The sequence below is a fragment of the Mauremys mutica genome, chromosome 9 (assembly GCF_020497125.1).
Source record: "Mauremys mutica isolate MM-2020 ecotype Southern chromosome 9, ASM2049712v1, whole genome shotgun sequence".
Taxonomy (NCBI): Eukaryota; Metazoa; Chordata; order Testudines; family Geoemydidae; genus Mauremys; species Mauremys mutica.
In genome coordinates, this window is record NC_059080.1 from 55,205,149 (window position 1) to 55,221,863 (window position 16,715).

General features: G+C 43.9%; 1 protein-coding gene across 4 annotated transcripts in view; it reads right to left on the reverse strand.

The window, feature by feature from the left end:
• VPS8 (VPS8 subunit of CORVET complex) overlaps positions 1 to 16,715 on the reverse strand; it is a 254,665-nt gene that overhangs the window by 51,759 nt on the left and 186,191 nt on the right. For all 4 annotated transcript variants that reach the window (XM_045030079.1, XM_045030078.1, XM_045030077.1 and 1 more), the window contains one exon: positions 15,034 to 15,116. In XM_045030079.1, the coding sequence (XP_044886014.1) occupies positions 15,034 to 15,116 (83 nt within the window). The remainder of the gene's footprint in view (positions 1 to 15,033; positions 15,117 to 16,715) is intronic.

Consider the following 16,715-nt stretch of genomic DNA (forward strand, 5'->3'; position numbering starts at 1 on the left):
GAGAGACCCCCCTCATTCCCAGCTCCAGCTCTGGGGCTGCTGTGGCGGTGGAGAGAGGGCACATCCATCGCATTAGAAAGGTAAGACTACTGATATTAAAATACGAGTTGTGTGCTTTTATTAGTAGAACAAAAAACATATTTTTTATATAGCGCTTTTATCCAATGCGCTTTATGATAGTTAGCTAATGGTACAAACAACATTTGGAAAGATCATTAAGTGGTCAGCTGAGACCATCACCAATTTTCAAGTGGTCGGCGAAAATTTTTTTTTGAGAACCACTGGTCTACATAATACTTAATCCTGACTTGAGTGCAGGGGACTGGACTAGAAGACCTCTCAAGGTCCCTTCCAGTCCTATGATACCAGGTTTGCATTCCCCTCTAAATGATATCAGGAAATGAAGACAGTATGTAGCTAATACTGAGTCTGCTCCCTGGATTTGCAACATCCGTGCTCTCTTTTTAAGCAAATGTATAAGTTGTACAATAAAGATGGTCAAAAGTTCAAAATACAAAGTAGGGAGATAAGAGATGTACAAGTAGATAAAAAGCCAAAAGTCAAAAGGCCATAGGTAGGTATCACATGGTTTTAGCCATTCAATAGCCTTGGGGTCAGCAGTATGGAATCTGGAAAGTCCTCGCTGATAGGCCAGCATGGGACAAGCAGCTATTCAGTATGTGTGCAGCATCCTCAACTGCACCCCAACTACACAGAGGCCTGTCCCTGAGTCCCCAGGTGTGGTAATTTGCTGCACACCTCACCATCCCTCATCTGAAATAGTTAAGCTTGCATCAGAGACAGCCTCCCATCAGGCAGTGTGTCGAGGCTCATTCCCCTTTTCCTCATCACTATGTGGCAGTGTTCACCATAGAGATGGTCTGTAACAGTCATAAAATCATAGCATCATAGAAGATTAGGGTTGGAAGAGACCTCAGGAGGTCATCTAGTCCAACCCCCTGCTCAAAGCAGGACCAAACCCAACTAAATCAGCCCAGCCAGGGCTTTGTCAAGCTGGGCCTTAAAAACCTCTAAGGATGGAGATTCCACCACCTCCTTAGGTAACCCATTCCAGTGCTTCACCATCCTCCTAGTGAAACAGTTTTTCCTAATATCCAACCTAGACCTCCCCCACTTCAACTTGACACCATTGTTCCTTATTCTGTCATCTGTCACCACTGAGAACAGCCTAGCTCCATCCTCTTTGGAACCCCCTTTCAGGTAGTTTAAGGCTGCTATCAAATCCCCCCTCACTCTTCTCTTCTGCAGACTAAATAAGCCCAGTTCCCTCAGCCTCTCCTTGTAAGTCATGTGGCCCCAGTCCCCTAATCATTTTTGTTGCCCTCTGCTGGACTCTCTCCAATTTGTCCACATCCTTTCTATAGTGGGGGACCCAAATCTGGATGCAATACTCCAGATGTGGCCTTACTAGTGCCAAATAGAGGGAAATAATCACTTCCTTTGATCTGCTGGCAATGTGCCTACTAATGCAGCCCAATATGCCGTTAGCCTTCTTGGCAACAAGAGCACACTGTTGACTCATATCCAGCTTCTTGTCCACTGTAATCCCCCAGGTCTGTTTCTGCAGAACTGCTGCTTAGCCAGTTGGTCCCCCAGCCTGTAGCGGTGCACGGGATTCTTCCGTCCTAAGTGCAGGACTCTGCACTTGTCCTTGTTGAACCTCATCAGATTTTTTTTGGGCCAATCCTCCAATTTGCCTAGGTCACTCTGGACCCTATCCCTATCCTCCAGCCTATCTACCTCTCCCCACAGCTTAGTGTCATCCGCAAAATTGCTAAGGTGCAATCCATCCCATCATCCAGATCATTAATGAAGATATTGAACAAAACTGGCCCCAGAACCGATCCCTGCGGCACTCCACTTGATATCGGCTGCCAAGTAGACATCAAGCCATTGATCACTACCCATTGACCCCAACAATCTAGCCAGCTTTCTATCCACCTTATAGTCTACTCATCCAATCCACACTTTAACTTGCTGGCAAGAATACTGTGTGAGATCGTACCAAAGCTTTGCTAAAGTCAAGGTATATCATGTCCTCCACTTTCCCCATATCCACAGAGCCAGTTATCTCATCATAGATGGCAATCAATCAGATTGGTCAGGCATGACTTGCCCTTGGTGAATCCATGTTGACTGTTCCTGATCACCTTCCTCTCCTCCAAGTGCTTCAAAATGGATTCCTTGAGGACCTGCTCCATGAGGTGAGGCTGACCAGTCTGTAGTTCCCTGGATTCTCCTTCTTCCTTTTTTTAAAGATGGGCACTAATATTTGCTTTTTTCCAATGGTCCAGGACCTCCCCTGATCGCAGGGCCGCCCAGAGGATTCAGGGGGCCTGTGGCAAAGCAATTTTGGGGGCTCCTTCCATAAAAAAAAGTTGCAATACTATAGAATATGATATTGTTGTGGGGGGCCCTGTGGGGCTCTGGGAAAAATAAACATTTAAAAACCTTCCGCATCTCAGCACAAACCCAGTTTTCAGAGAACTTCTTTTCAAGTCAACTTTACAAGGTATCACTGGTTCTCAGCATCAGCTAGTGCTAAAAGGCACTAAAGCTCATTAAAAGGGTTGGACAAATATTTTCCGTCAAAAATTTTTTGGATCAAAAACTAGGGGGGTTTTAAAAAGCGGAAAAAAAATCAGACAATGTCTGCTTTCCTTCAACATTTGTTGTGGTTTTTTAAATTGAAAAGCTGAAATTAGTCTGCCAAAACCTGAACATGATTTGGGGTTTCAGAAGTGTGTGGCCAAATATTTGCTGCTTGCTGTATTTGATTGTTTAAAGAAACAATACAAAAATTCTGCTTAAAAAAAAATCCAAAACTTTTGAACCACCTCAGCTTGTGACCAACGCCTGAGCCCATCCAATCAGAGATTTTCCCAGGTTTCTGATACTCTGCTGGCTTCCTTGACTCATATCTGTCTCCATAACTTTGGGTTCATTTAGGTTAGAACATAAGAACATACCGACAGTGGCCAATGTCAAGTACCCCAGAGGGAGTGAACCTAACAGATAATGATCAAATGATCTCTCTCCTGCGATCCATCTCCACCCTCTGACAAACAGAGACTAGGACACCATTCCTTACCCATCCTGGCTAATAGCCATTAATGGACTTAACCACCAAGCATTTATCTGTTTCCTAGAGACTGGCTCCATGGGGTCCCTCACAAACTGACAGACCCGCAAATGCCCAGGATCCAACCTCCCCTTCCCCGTCCCCTGACCACCCGCCCAGAACCTCTGTCCCTGACTGTCCCCGGGACTCCCTGCCCTTTATCCAACCGCCCCGGTCCCTTATTGAGCTGTGTGGAGAAGGAAATTCTATTTTGCAGAGGATTTCAATAGGGAGGATGGAGCCCTGGATTCTGAGCCAGTCTGGCAGGTGGGTTGTTAGGAGCCAAGCAGGTGACCTGGCAGAAAATCAGGCAGGTTTAACTGAACCCAAACCAACTCCACAAAACACTTGTATTTCAACAAATGCTAAACTTCAAAGAAACACTTCACCGGAATATTTCTGACCAGCTCTAGGTCCTAGGACTGGGTGGGTTCCTGTGTTTAAACTCCAAATGCTTGGTCCAATCTGCTCCATTCCACAAGCAAAGTATTTGATCTTGAGAAGTATTTTATGAGCCCCAGGGTTGAGTCATCTCTGGCAGCGATGCTTTATCACATGCAGAGAGAGTGTAAATGTCTGCAGTGGCAGGGAAAAGCACCTCAGCTTTGTTTTGGATTTGGATTATTAACAGAGAGCGCCCAGAAAGAAAGCATGGTTTTGTGGTTAAGGAGCTGGTCTGGAGTTTGCGCGATGTGTGCTCAATTCTGGCTGTCACAGACTTTCTGTCTCACCTGAGGCAAGTCATTTTATAGCCCAGGCCTCAGTTCCCCATCTCTAAAATGGAAATAAATCTTTCTTTGTTGGTCTTGTCCATTCAGATAAGAAGTGTTGTGGGGCAGGATGTCTGTACAGTGCCTAGCATCATGGGGCCCTGATCTTACCTGAGCTCTCTAGGTTCTGTTGCAACATTAATAATCCCCCAAGAATGCACTCCTGCGCACCAGCTGGTCCTGGATCTCAAGAGATGAAAAGGCAAGTCCAGCAACCTCCATGGCTATCTAGTCCCTATATCTTTTCATACCAAATTTCAAGGCAAATTCTATTAACACCCTCATTAAAACCTTGATTGTGATGGAAACACTGACTGGGCATTAGCTACATTGGTGCAAACCTCAACAGTGTAACGATAGTACAGAGGTAAAAGGACTCTTCCGTCCCCAGAACTCCCTGCCCCTTATCCAACCCACCCCGGCCCTGGCCACAGCCGCTTACCCCCTCTCCTGGAGCCTCAGCGCGTGCGTCCAGGAGCGTCCCTGGACAGCGCTGGAGCTGCGTGCCTCCAGCAGGGCCTTAGCTCCTCCCCGCTCAGAGCCTCGTGGTAAGGGGGCGGAGCTGTGAGCTCCAGCGGGACCAGAGCTCCCGGAGCTCACAGCCCCGCCCCCTTAACACTTGGCTCTGAGCGGGGAGGAGCTAAGGCCCCGCCGGAGGCACGCGGCTTCAGCGCTGTCAGGGACACTCCTGGAGGTGCGCGCTGAGGTGCCGGGGGATGGCGATGGCGGGGGGCGAACCTCAGCCCTTCTCGTGGGGGCCCCTGTGGGGCCCGGGGCAAATTGCCCCACTTGCCCCCCCCCGGGCAGCCCCGCTTGATCGCCACAAGTTTTCAAAGATAATGGCCAATGGCTCTGCAATCACACCAGCCGACTCCCTCAACACCCTCTGATGCATTAGATCCGGACCCATGGACTTGTGCATGTCCAGCTTTTCTAAATAGTCCTTAACCTGTTCTTTCATCACTGAGGGGTGCTCACCGCCTCCCCATGCCGTACTGCACAGTGCAGAAGTCTGGGAGCTGACTTTGTCAGTGAAGCCTGAGGCATTGAGTACTTCAGCTTTTTCCACATCACTTGTCACTAGTTTGCCTCCCCCATTCAGTAAGGGTCCCACACTTTCCCTGACCACCTTGCTGCTAACATATCTGTAGAAACCCTTCTTGTTACCCTTCACATCCCTTGCTAGATGCAACTCCAATTGTGCTTTGGCCTTCCTGATTACACCTCTACATGCTCGAGCAATATTTTTATATTCCTCCCTAGTCATCTGTCCAAGCTTCCACTTCTTATAAACTTCCTTTTTGCATTTAAGCCCACCGAAGATTTCTGTTGTTAAGCCACGCTGGTCACCTACCATATTTACTATTCTTTCTGCACATCGGGATGGTTTGTTCCTGCACCCTCAATAAGGCTTCTTTAAAATACAGCCAGCTCTCCTGTACTCCTTTCTCCCTTATATTAGCCTCCTAGGGGATCCTGCCCACCAATTCCCTGAAGGAGTCAAAGTCTGCTTTTCTGAAGTCCAGGTCCGTATTCTGCTGCTCTCCTTTTTTCCTTTTGTCAGGATCCTGAACTCGACCATCTCATGGTCACTGCTTCCCAGGTTGCCACCCACTTCTACTTCCCCTACCAATTCTTCCCTGTTTGTGAGCAGCAGGTCAAGAGGAGCATGGCCCCTAGTTGGTTCCTCCAGCACTTACACCAGGAAGTTGTCCCCAAGACTCTCCAAAAACTTCCTAGATTGTCTGTGCACCGCTGTATTGCTCTCCCAGCAGATGTCAGGGTGACTGAAGTCTCCATGAGAACCAGGGCCTGTGATCCGGAAACTTCTGTTAGTTGTCCAAAGAAAGCCTCGTTTACCTCATCCTCCTGGTCTGGTGGTCTATAGCAGACGTCCACGACGACGACATCCTTGTTGCTCTCACCTCTAAACTTAACCCAAAGACTCAACAGACTTTTCTCCAGATGGGCACTAATATTTCATACTGGAGCTCTGAGCAATCATACTGTTCTCCTCCACCTTTTCTCCCTTGCCTGACCTTCCTGAACAGTTTATACCCATCCATGTCAGTTATCCCACCATGTCTCTGTTATTCCAATCACATCATACATAATTCCTTGACTGTGCCAGGACTTCCAATTCTTCCTGCTTGTTTCCCAGGCTTCTTGCGTTCGTGTATAGGCACCTAAGATAACTAGCCGATTGCCCTACTTTCTCAGTATGAATCAGGAGTCCACATAGGTCATCTGCTGAAGAGTCAGTGGCGGGGGGCGCCATATATCTTTGAAAAGTAGCAACTGTGGTATCTCTTGGATTTTGTGAAGGAGGTTCTTTGCAGCAATATAATGCCTGATGTTAGGAGGTGGGATATTAGAGAGGCCTGGTAGCCATTCAGTGTTTGTTAGTCTCACAGCCTATTATTATTATTTGATTCAGTTGTACATCAACTAGCTTTGTGTGGGAAGAGTTTAATACAGGTGTACAGTATTCTCCCACTGAGTAGTGGAGAACTAGTACCAAACTCTGCAGTACTTGCACATTAGCTCCCTAAATTGAGCTTCCAAGCTTATTTAGAAAGCCATTTCTGCTCTTAATCTTCTGAGCTACCTTTGTGAAGTAGTCCTTGTAGGTCAGTGTGTGAACTCCAGTTACTCTTAGATATACTGGCTTTGAGTCACATGCCAGTTGCTCTCCATTCAAGATGATGTTGCGTTCTTGAAGCATTAGTGTGATTGAGATGGAAGCATGACAACACTGTCATTAACATTCTAGACTTAAGTCTCCACTTCTTGCAATAGGCACTAATGGCTGCCATGTCTTAGTTCATGTTGTCCTCAATCTTCCTGAAGTCTCCTTGAAGCTAGGCAGATGTTATCTGCATACTTGAATGGCCTTGAGATTGTTGGAGGCAGATCATTAGTAAATATGTTGAAAAAATTTGAGGCAAGAACAGATCCTTGAGGGAGTCCATTCTTCTGGTTCTCCATGTGCTCAGTTTATTGCCTTAGCACCGCTTGGAATTGTCTATTTTGAAGCATCATTTCCATAGCCATTACAACCCACAGAGATTTTGACATCTTGACCAGCAGACCAATGTGCCAGATGGTATCATATGCTGCTACTAAGTCAAGAAACACCACTCCTGTCATCATCTTCTGTTGGAAACCGTTTTCTATGTAAGTGGTAAAGAGCATGAACTTGGTCACAAGTGCTCCTATTAGGTCTGAAGCCTGCCTGATCATCACCCAGAGCTTGTTCTACCATGGGCATGAGTTGTTGCTGAGATAGTCACTCTAGAAGTTTGTAAGTACATCTCAGAAGTGATACTGGACAGCAGCTAGCTGGAAAGGAATGGCCCTTTCCTGGTTTCTTTCTGCTATATCTTAGGCATCTTGTTCTTTTGGATGACACAGTATATGAAAATTGACAGCCATTTTGTGCTCCTCTTAGCAAAATGTAGCAGCATTTCTTGTACAGTCTTATCAAGGCCACCTGCTTTTCCTGCTTTCTTGAGGCTCAGTGCTCTCTCCACTTCTTCAGTGGAGGAAGGCTGGACGATGTCTTCCTCACAGAATGGTCCCACCTGTGAGTATCAGCTCCATTTCCTCTTTATTGATTCCTCAAAGGGCTCGTTTCTGTTGGCTTTTGCTATATTAGTTAGGCATGTGGTGATGCTGTTTGGAGACACTTTCCTGACTTGTTGATAGTGGTTTCTGTGCTGCACCAAGATTCTTTTAAAGTAACCATATTTCCTGCTAGACTGTATGTCCATATTTGACATAACTTCTCACCAACGTTCCTTGTGACAGACATTAAGGCTGTCAAGAAGATGGTTTGCTTCTCTGAGTCACCCAATTTCCCACAGTGCTTCAGAAGTTCTGCTCATTCTTCATTTAAGTAGGGTATACAAGTCTCTTGGTAGGCACGTGGAATGGATTTAATGGCTGCTTTAAAGATTGCTTTGGAGAAGCGAGTGTAAGCATTTTCTACAGAGGCATTATATGGTATGCACACTACATATTCACTGGTCAACTCTGAGTATTTTTTTTTCCAGTCTGCTCTTCTACAGTTCCACTGAAATCAAGGGATAGTGGTTATTATGGGGACTGTCATTTCTATCTGAGCAAGAAGAGGATGGTACTGGCTGCTTGGGAGCCTGGTAACAGTTGGCCCTGCTGAGGCGACCCAACTGAGGTCAGGAGAGCAACCCTGCTTCCACTGTGCAGACAAAAAGGTGGCTGACTGCTTAGGGTCATGCAAGAGAGAGAGATCATTTAGAGAAGTCCAGTCTATGGATCCAGTCCATTTTTGTCAGATTCTCTGCAGCACCATGAGGTGTGGTGGCTATTTAAGTCTCCAACATAGGACAGATGGATGTTGACGTGCTGGTAAAAGTGAAGTGTTCCAGGTTTTATCAAGAGGTTTACAAACATTCACAACTTCAAGTTGATCAACTTTTGCAATGATACTGTGAGGGCAAAGTAGTTGGTAAGGCAGTGGTGTGCAAACTTTTCCAGTCACTCCCCCCACCCCTTACCAGTAATGGAATCTGATTGGCTAAACAAGAAGTAGGACTGAGTGGACTTGTAGGCTCTAAAGTTTTACATTGTTTTATTTTTGAGTGCAGTTACGTAAAAAAAATAATTCTACATTTGCAAGTTGCATTTTCACAATACACAGCTTGCACTTATATTAGGTGAATTGAAAAGTACTATTCTCTCTTACAGCACAAATATTTGTAATAAAAATAATATAAAGTCATCACCGGACACTTTGTATTCTGTGTTGTAAATGAAATCAATATATTTGAAAATGTAGAAAACATCCAAAAATATTTAGGTATTCTATTAACAGTGAGATTAAAATAATTAATCATGAGTAATCGCAGTATTAATCTCACGATTAACTGAGATTCTTTTTTTAAATCACGTGACAGCCCTATTTTGAATGTTTTATGGGTTTTTTTTGTTTGTGATGTGAAACTTAGAATTTTTAAGCTAACATTTACACATACATATTTTAAAACTACAACACAGTAAGTGATAAATTCTCTCAACCATAATTCCACGTCAATGATGCTTTTTTGCCTGGGAATTTCCTTGGGTTACAAAAATATTTATGAATTGTTCAGTGATGGTAATTTCTGTGGATTGTACAGGAACTTCAGTGGCCTTGCAAGATGGAGAGAAATGGACCTCATTTTCCAGATAACTTTTTGCCTCCTCGGCTAGTCCCACCCGCTATATGTACTTTCCTTATTTCAGTCTTTCCTGACCAGCCCCACTTGCACCCCACTCATTCACACACATTTTACCGATAAGTACTTCTACTCACTTTTTAAAAACTACCAGTCTATACAAAGCATGCACTTGTAAATGATGTGAATTATATTCATTTGTGCATTCTTAAGTGTATATATATTTCTCCATATTCTAGGCAGAGAGGGCAGCAGCTCCTACAATAAGTGGTTTGCAAGCTCTTACGTTTGCATTTTTTTTTTGTAAACAACTTTGTCAGACTGCTTGGGCTGACATTTCCCATGCCAGGTATCTGTCTCAAGCTGAATTTGTTTTTGAAAATTTCAGCAAAAACTATTCAGCCATCTCAGAAAACCATGTTAGTGAAAAATAAGTTTTTCCCATGTTGAAATGTCCTTACAACTATTTTACTGAGAAGCTCTAGAACCTCTATGCTTTGGACCAGATCCCTGAAATTTAGCTGACAATCACTTTACTTGGAGGGCCCATATATGGCCTTAGAGAGGGGGACTGAGGGGAAAAAAGTGAGCACGAAGCTAACCTGGACACTAGGGTATGGTGCTGGTGGCAGCCAACAGGCTGGAGACTCAGGCACTGGAGAAAGGATGAAGGGAGGAAGCTAGCAAGTGATGGATACCTAATGGATGAGGTGGTGAGAAGCAGGTGTGCAGTGTAATTGTAGCTGTGTGGGTCCCAGGAGATTAGAGAGACAAGGTGGGTGAGATAATATCTTACTGGACCAATTTCTGTTGGAGAGAAAGACAAGCTATCGAGATTTGATTGGCTGGAGATTTCTGTTGGTGAGAAGGAGGCAGTCAGTGGAGGAAGCTTAAGAGATGGACTCCAGGAAAGGGACAAGGAAGAAGGAAACCAAACTGTAAGAGGGTGTAGTAGTTCGGTTAAGGCACCAAGGGACAGTTTGCCCAGAGGGAGTGGGAAGGGAGAAGAGGTGGCTAGAGGAAGCAAATTAGCAGGAAATGGTGGGAGTGGAATGCAAACTTGATTGCAAGATACTTGGGAAATTGCTCCACAATGGCTAATATGATCCAGAACTCTTAGAGCAACAGCAGCCTCTACATAGAGTTGTTCCTACTCAATAAGCACCAACACCAACAGGCTGCCAATATTCACATCTGAATCAAACAGGATTTGGAAATCCATCCAATTCTTAGTCAAAAACCAGCTGTATGCTTGGAATATACTGAAGGGATAGACAGCTTCCAGAGGTAACAATTGCACAAAGTGACCAGTGTCATTTTAGGTCATACTGTATTATAAGTAAATTTTATTTTAACATGCATAATTTAAAAGTAACAGCATGGGAAGTACATCATACTGAGATACCATATAAATTATAGAGAGCAATGGGGAGTTCAGGTCTTCCAGCACAGCGTGTACGTGATCCATGACATACAGCAAGTTATTTTTATATCTGTCAGAAAGTCACTCACCCATTCCTGGAGAATTCTATTAAATAGATGGCTGAGGAAAGCCAAAACACAGTCAAAAGGCAGACAATGAATACAGCTACTTTATAGATGGTAAATCAGTCTTCCACAAAGCTGTATGTAAAGAGATCTTCCATACAAATCATTTCTCCTAGTTCTGGAGGATAAGTCACTTCTGGCAAGGGTTAGTTAATAAGCTCCAGAGACAGGGCAAACACCGCTAGAGGCAGGATGTCATCCCAGAGCTCCCTCCAATCTGGTGCCTGTGTATTAACATTGGCTCCTGAGAGCTCCCTCCAGCACATCCCTGTTTTTACATTCTTCCTGCTCTCGCCACTTCCCTAATTTCTGTTGTACCTTCTCCTAAGTGCTTGTTGTTTTCTCTTCTCTAAATTGCTTCCAACCCTCTCTAGTATTTCCTTCTTGGCAAAATCAGTTACACAATTAAAGGAAATAAATCTGTATTACAAGGTGTAAACTCAGATAAAATTACTTAAAACACAATTCCTGAGCCTGCAGTCTATTCCTTTATACACTGTTTTTCTTCTCCTGTCACAGATACAATACTGCAAAAGAACACAGTCAAAGTTTAATTCCTTTCTGTCTTTTTTTAAAACCAATAAATTGCTTATAAAAATTTAGAAGCTTAGGAAGCAGTTCTCTCATATCAGATGGTTTTCTCCATTTATGTAATATGCAATTGCTTCCTTATCTGTGACCCAAGCGCAGCTGAAAGCAGTCACACAAAGCACCTAGTCTCCTGGGGCCCTCCAGTGGCAGCAGGGCTTCAAGCACCTGCTGTGTAGTCTTCAGGCGCCTGGAATCCTTTACAGGCTGTTTAAAATTCTTTGAGCTTCTTAACATCCACAGGAGATTGAAGGAAGCCCCAAAGAGCCTCTTAGGTGGACCCCCCTAATGCAATTCTTAGGCAGTGAATGAGTAAGGTTCAGCCCTTCCACAGGCTTTGCGGAGAGAAAAGGAAAGGGAAATGCTCCCCCAGCCCTCTTTGCTCCCCAGTCCAAAGATAGGACTTTTTAAAATGACGGAAATGCTGAGACAAAGAACTTCCAGGCAAAGTTAAAGCTGAGACTACACATCAGCAACTAAATGTTGAGCTTTTTACAAACACAGTAGGCAGAGCTGTTGTAGCTCTGCTGCTCCCAAGATATTAGAGAAATAAGGTGGGTGAGGTAATATTTTAATGGACCAACTTCTGTCTGAGCCACACAGAATTGCCTGTGATCAAAGTTCTATCCCCTTGGCCATGAACAGGAACACCTAATAAGCAATGAAGTGACCCCTGCTCTCTCAAGGCTTTTGGAGCTGCCAGATCCCTCAGGAGAGAATGGGGGAAATTCAAACAAATGTAGAAGGGACCTCAGCTTCCTTCCTGCCTAGTCACCCCCATGCCTACCCTACAAACATGACAGAAGCGTATCTGTCAGAGTCCTGTGGAAGGAAGTTCCACAGCATTGGGATGGTCTCAAACACAGCTCTGCCCTTCCCCCTCCCGTTTTGACAAGACTTTAAAAAAAAATCCTTTTGCCTGCATAAGAACATAAGAATGGCCGTACCGGGTCAGACCAAAGGTCCATCTAGCCCAGTATCTGTCTACCGACAGTGGCCAATGCCAGGTGCCCCAGAGGGAGTGAACCTAACAGGCAATGATCAAGTGATCTCTCTCCTGCCATCCATCTCCATCCTCTGCCAAACAGAGGCTAGGGACACCATTCTTTACCCATCCTGGCTAATAGCCATTTATGGACTTAGCCACCATGAACTTATCTAGTTCCCTTTTAAACATTGTTATAGTCCTAGGCTTCACAACTTCCTCAGGAGAGGAGTTCCACAAGTTGACTGTGCGCTGCGTGAAGAAGAACTTCCTTTTATTTGTTTTAAACCTGCTGCCTATTAATTTCATTTGGTGACCCCTAGTTCTTGTATTATGGGAATAAGTAAATAACTTTTCCTTATCCACTTTCTCCACATCACTCATGATTTTATATACCTCTATCATATCCCCCCTTAGTCTTCTCTTTTCCAAGCTGAAGAGTCCTAGCCTCTTTAATCTTTCCTCATATGGGACCCTCTCCAAACCCCTAATCATTTTAGTTGCCCTTTTCTGAACCTTTTCTAGTCCCAGTATATCTTTTTTGAGATGAGATCACATCTGTACGCAGTATTCAAGATGTGGGCATACCATCGATTTATATAAGGGCAGTAATATATTCTTAGTCTTATTCTCTATCCCCTTTTTAATGATTCCTAACATCCTTTTTGCTTTTTTGACCGCCTCTGCACACTGCGTGGACATCTTCAGAGAACTATCCACGATGACTCCAAGATCTTTTTCCTGACTCATTGTAGCTAAATTAGCCCCCATCATATTGTATGTATAGTTGGGGTTATTTTTTCCAATGTGCATTACTTTACATTTATCCTCATTAAATTTCATTTGCCATTTTGTTGCCCAATCACTTAGTTTTGTGAGATCTTTTTGAAGTTCTTCACAATCTGCTTTGGTCTTAACTATCTTGAGCAGTTTAGTATCATCTGCAAACTTTGCCACTTCACTGTTTACCCCTTTCTCCAGATCATTTATGTAATCCATGTAATCCATTTGTAGATGCCCATATTTCTCAACTGGCCCATGGCTCTGCCAGGGGCATTGCAGAACAGCTGCCGGAGGACTATTAGGGTATCCAGAGTTCACAGGTCAGTAGGTCGACCATGTTTCCACAACTTTTGGGAGGTGGTTTTACTGCATTGCACTAATAGGATGCTTATGGCGGTAGACAAATTTGAAAGCAGATATGCACAAATTGGTTGACACAAGACTGACAGTCTGTAGTCCTATGTTCACCCCTTTTACAAGACTATGTTAAATATTGTATCAAAGCATACTGTGTAAGGTATCATTTGAACACTCATGATTTGCTGATCATTATTGTCCTGGTAAAATGTGTGGCAACACTGTATGTAAAGATAAGATTCCACTGTATATTATTACCAAGACATGTAATAACATGTTTTGAAGGACAGTCACAAACAAGTTCTCCAGAGACAAAAGGCTAGCCAATGCCTCAGCCAGGTGTCAATGAGATCAATTGGACCATCACCTGATTAAGTGGCCACCTTCAGCGGGAGAGGTGGTGTGGGCAAAAAAGAAAAGTCTACATTTTGACAAAGAAGCATCTTAAGGTTCCAGGTTACACAGACTTTGTCTCCTGAACATCAGCTGGAGACGAGTCTTGTACAAGAGAAAGGGTTATAAGAGGAGAGGCCAGATGCCTCAGATCATCTCTCTCTTGCTCTCTGCCCACGGCACCATCAACCCCTAAATAATAAAGGAAGAAGCATTGGACTTGGGGGGAAATCCTGACTGAAAGAGGTTCAGCCAGTAAGACTGCTGGGACATGTGGTGAGAGACACCTTTGCTTTTTATTCATTTAGCTTGTTAAGTTAGTTGTGTTTTACCTTTTATTTCCTTGTAACCAACACCTAATTCTGATTTATATGCCTCATTACTTGTAGTCACTTAAAATCTATCTTTCTGTAGTTAGTACATTTGTTTTGTTGTTTTATCTAAACCAGTGTGTTTGGACTGAAGTGTTTGGAAAACTCCATTTGGGATAACAAGACTTGTTCATATCATTTACTATTAATAAATGATAGACTTCATATGAGCTTGTGTTGTGCAGGAAGGTGCTGGGCAGTACAAGATGCACATTTCTGGGGGAAAGACTGAAGCTGGGAGTTTGCTGGTGTTGCCCGAAGTGTAATTCATGAGTGACTGGCTATAGCACTCATACACTATAGCTGGGAGCGATTTACATGCTGGAGACTCTGTGAGAGCAGACCAGGAGTGGTTGCTCTCACAGCGAAGCATGTAAAAGGCACCCCAGGTCGGGAAACTGAGGGGATGCAGCTGTCCATCAGTCCAGATTGTACCCTGGATAAGGTCACAAAGATTACTTACATTGACCTAACTTTGTAGTGTAGACCAGGCCTAAGTAAGGATTTAGTAGACTAACTTAGGCTCTCATTTCTTAGGAATCTCAGCCCAAGGTTTTAAAAATATTTAAATTTTGGAACAAACTAATTAAGGTCTAATAAGTAAAAAATTGTTTGGTTTACAACATACAATCTTTACATTACTACATCTTCTCTCAAGGATAAACATCATTTAAGTTAGTGTCCCATCACACCAGTCCCATGAGCATTTCTTCATCTTTGTAGTCATAACTAATAATTAACCAGATTAATTTCTGTAACTACATCGAAGTCAACAATGTTACATCAGGGATGGATTTGGCTCTACATTCTGAATGTGGTATAACCAGGGCCTTATAAAAGACAACAATTTAGTAAACACTTGTATGCTCACTACGTTTTCTCCTCCCCTGTTGCTCACCTGGAGAATTCTCTGCAAGATTGAGGGAAGGGCAATAAATGCAGCCATGTTGTTTAGCACTTGCATTGTCAAACTCTTCAGAGCTGAAATAATAAATATGTAAAAGTCATGCACAACTGGTCAGAACTGGAGATTTATAAAAACAATAATATATTAAGAGTTCACAAGGATGTTTATACTCCTTTGTTTTAAAAAACATGATTAACATTTACAATAAAAATAGTTATAATGACCAGAATAAAATTACAATAAAATTACAATTCTTTATATTTAAAAACAAATGTAATTTTCAGGTACGTTTTTGGGACTCTCACACTACTATGATTCTCCCCCCAACACACACACACAAATTGCCTCACAGTCTGGGTCATTCCTGAATTTATTTATGTATTTATTTATCTAATATGGTTATCTACTGCAATTCAAATTTCCCTAATGTCATCAACTTATTCACATGAATAGTCTTATTGACTTCAACATTTTCCACTGGTGGCCAACAATTCTATCATCTGTGTGCCCAACCTAAAAAAGTCAGGGCCTGCAGGAGCTCAGCACCTCTGAACAAAATACAGGCCTTAGGTGATACTCTGGCTATCACACAAAGTGCATCCTTTGTGAATGATGGCTCTGTGATGATTTTATAACTTCTTCTCAGTAACCATGCTCAGTTTGGTTTCCCTTCACATTACAAAGGACCCTGACCAAGAGTAAGGAAGCTCTGGAGGCAGTGTGACAGGACATGGATGCCCTTTTAGCTGTATAGCAGTGATGCCTAAGGAAAAACATACGACAAAAAACTCAGGCGGTCACAATGCTTCAGGCTTGTTCCCTCTTTCTGACAGCACAAAGGGAGGAGATGCCACCTGTAATTGCCATGGCGTGGAAGAGTCTCCAGCAGCTCTCCTCCCCGGGGCTCACATGGGGACTGGTGGGGCAGTGGCTGCTGTATGGTCCCTTGGGGATCGACGTCAGCCAACTTGTGCTAGAGCAGCCCCCAGGCTGTTGTAACCTGCGCCAGTGCTGAGGCAGAGAATCAAAGACCTCATTGTTTCCTCAGCTTCTTCTCTTTCCACTCTCCTGCACTGCCCTGGGGGCTGGGTGTGGGATGAGAGCCATCCTGTACTGACTTTCACCAGGTGCAGGGCAGGAAGAATTAGCTCGAGTATATCTAGGGAGCAGGCACAGACCCACAGATCTTGCTGATGAAAATATCTGATTAAGAGTGCACAGGCATGTGCACACCCTGATGTGGAGCACCCACAGGGATGCTACTCAAAGAACTACTCTCTCCCTCAACTGGAATTCAGCAGGTGGCCAGCGGGGGAGCTGCTGAGCTGCTGCAGAAGAGAAGGGACTGCTGCTGCTCAGAACATTCATTCACATCAAAGCAGGTCCTAGGGCTGCAGGGGGAAGCATATGGAGCAACTGGGCAGGTGGTACCGACTCCCCCACCACCCTCACAGTAATGGCCAGATTCAAACCCTTCTGGTTAAAAATCATTGGGTGAGATTCAGGAAATATTTTCAATTCATAACAAAGAGTTGCCTTTAATAATTCAAAGCCATAAGGGCTACAATGTTCCCTGTGCCACGGGCTGGACATGCCCCCTTCAAGGTTGTGCCTTTCATAATCTATTTCAGCACACATTCCAGGCCTTTGTTCACTGGATTCTCAGGGGCAAT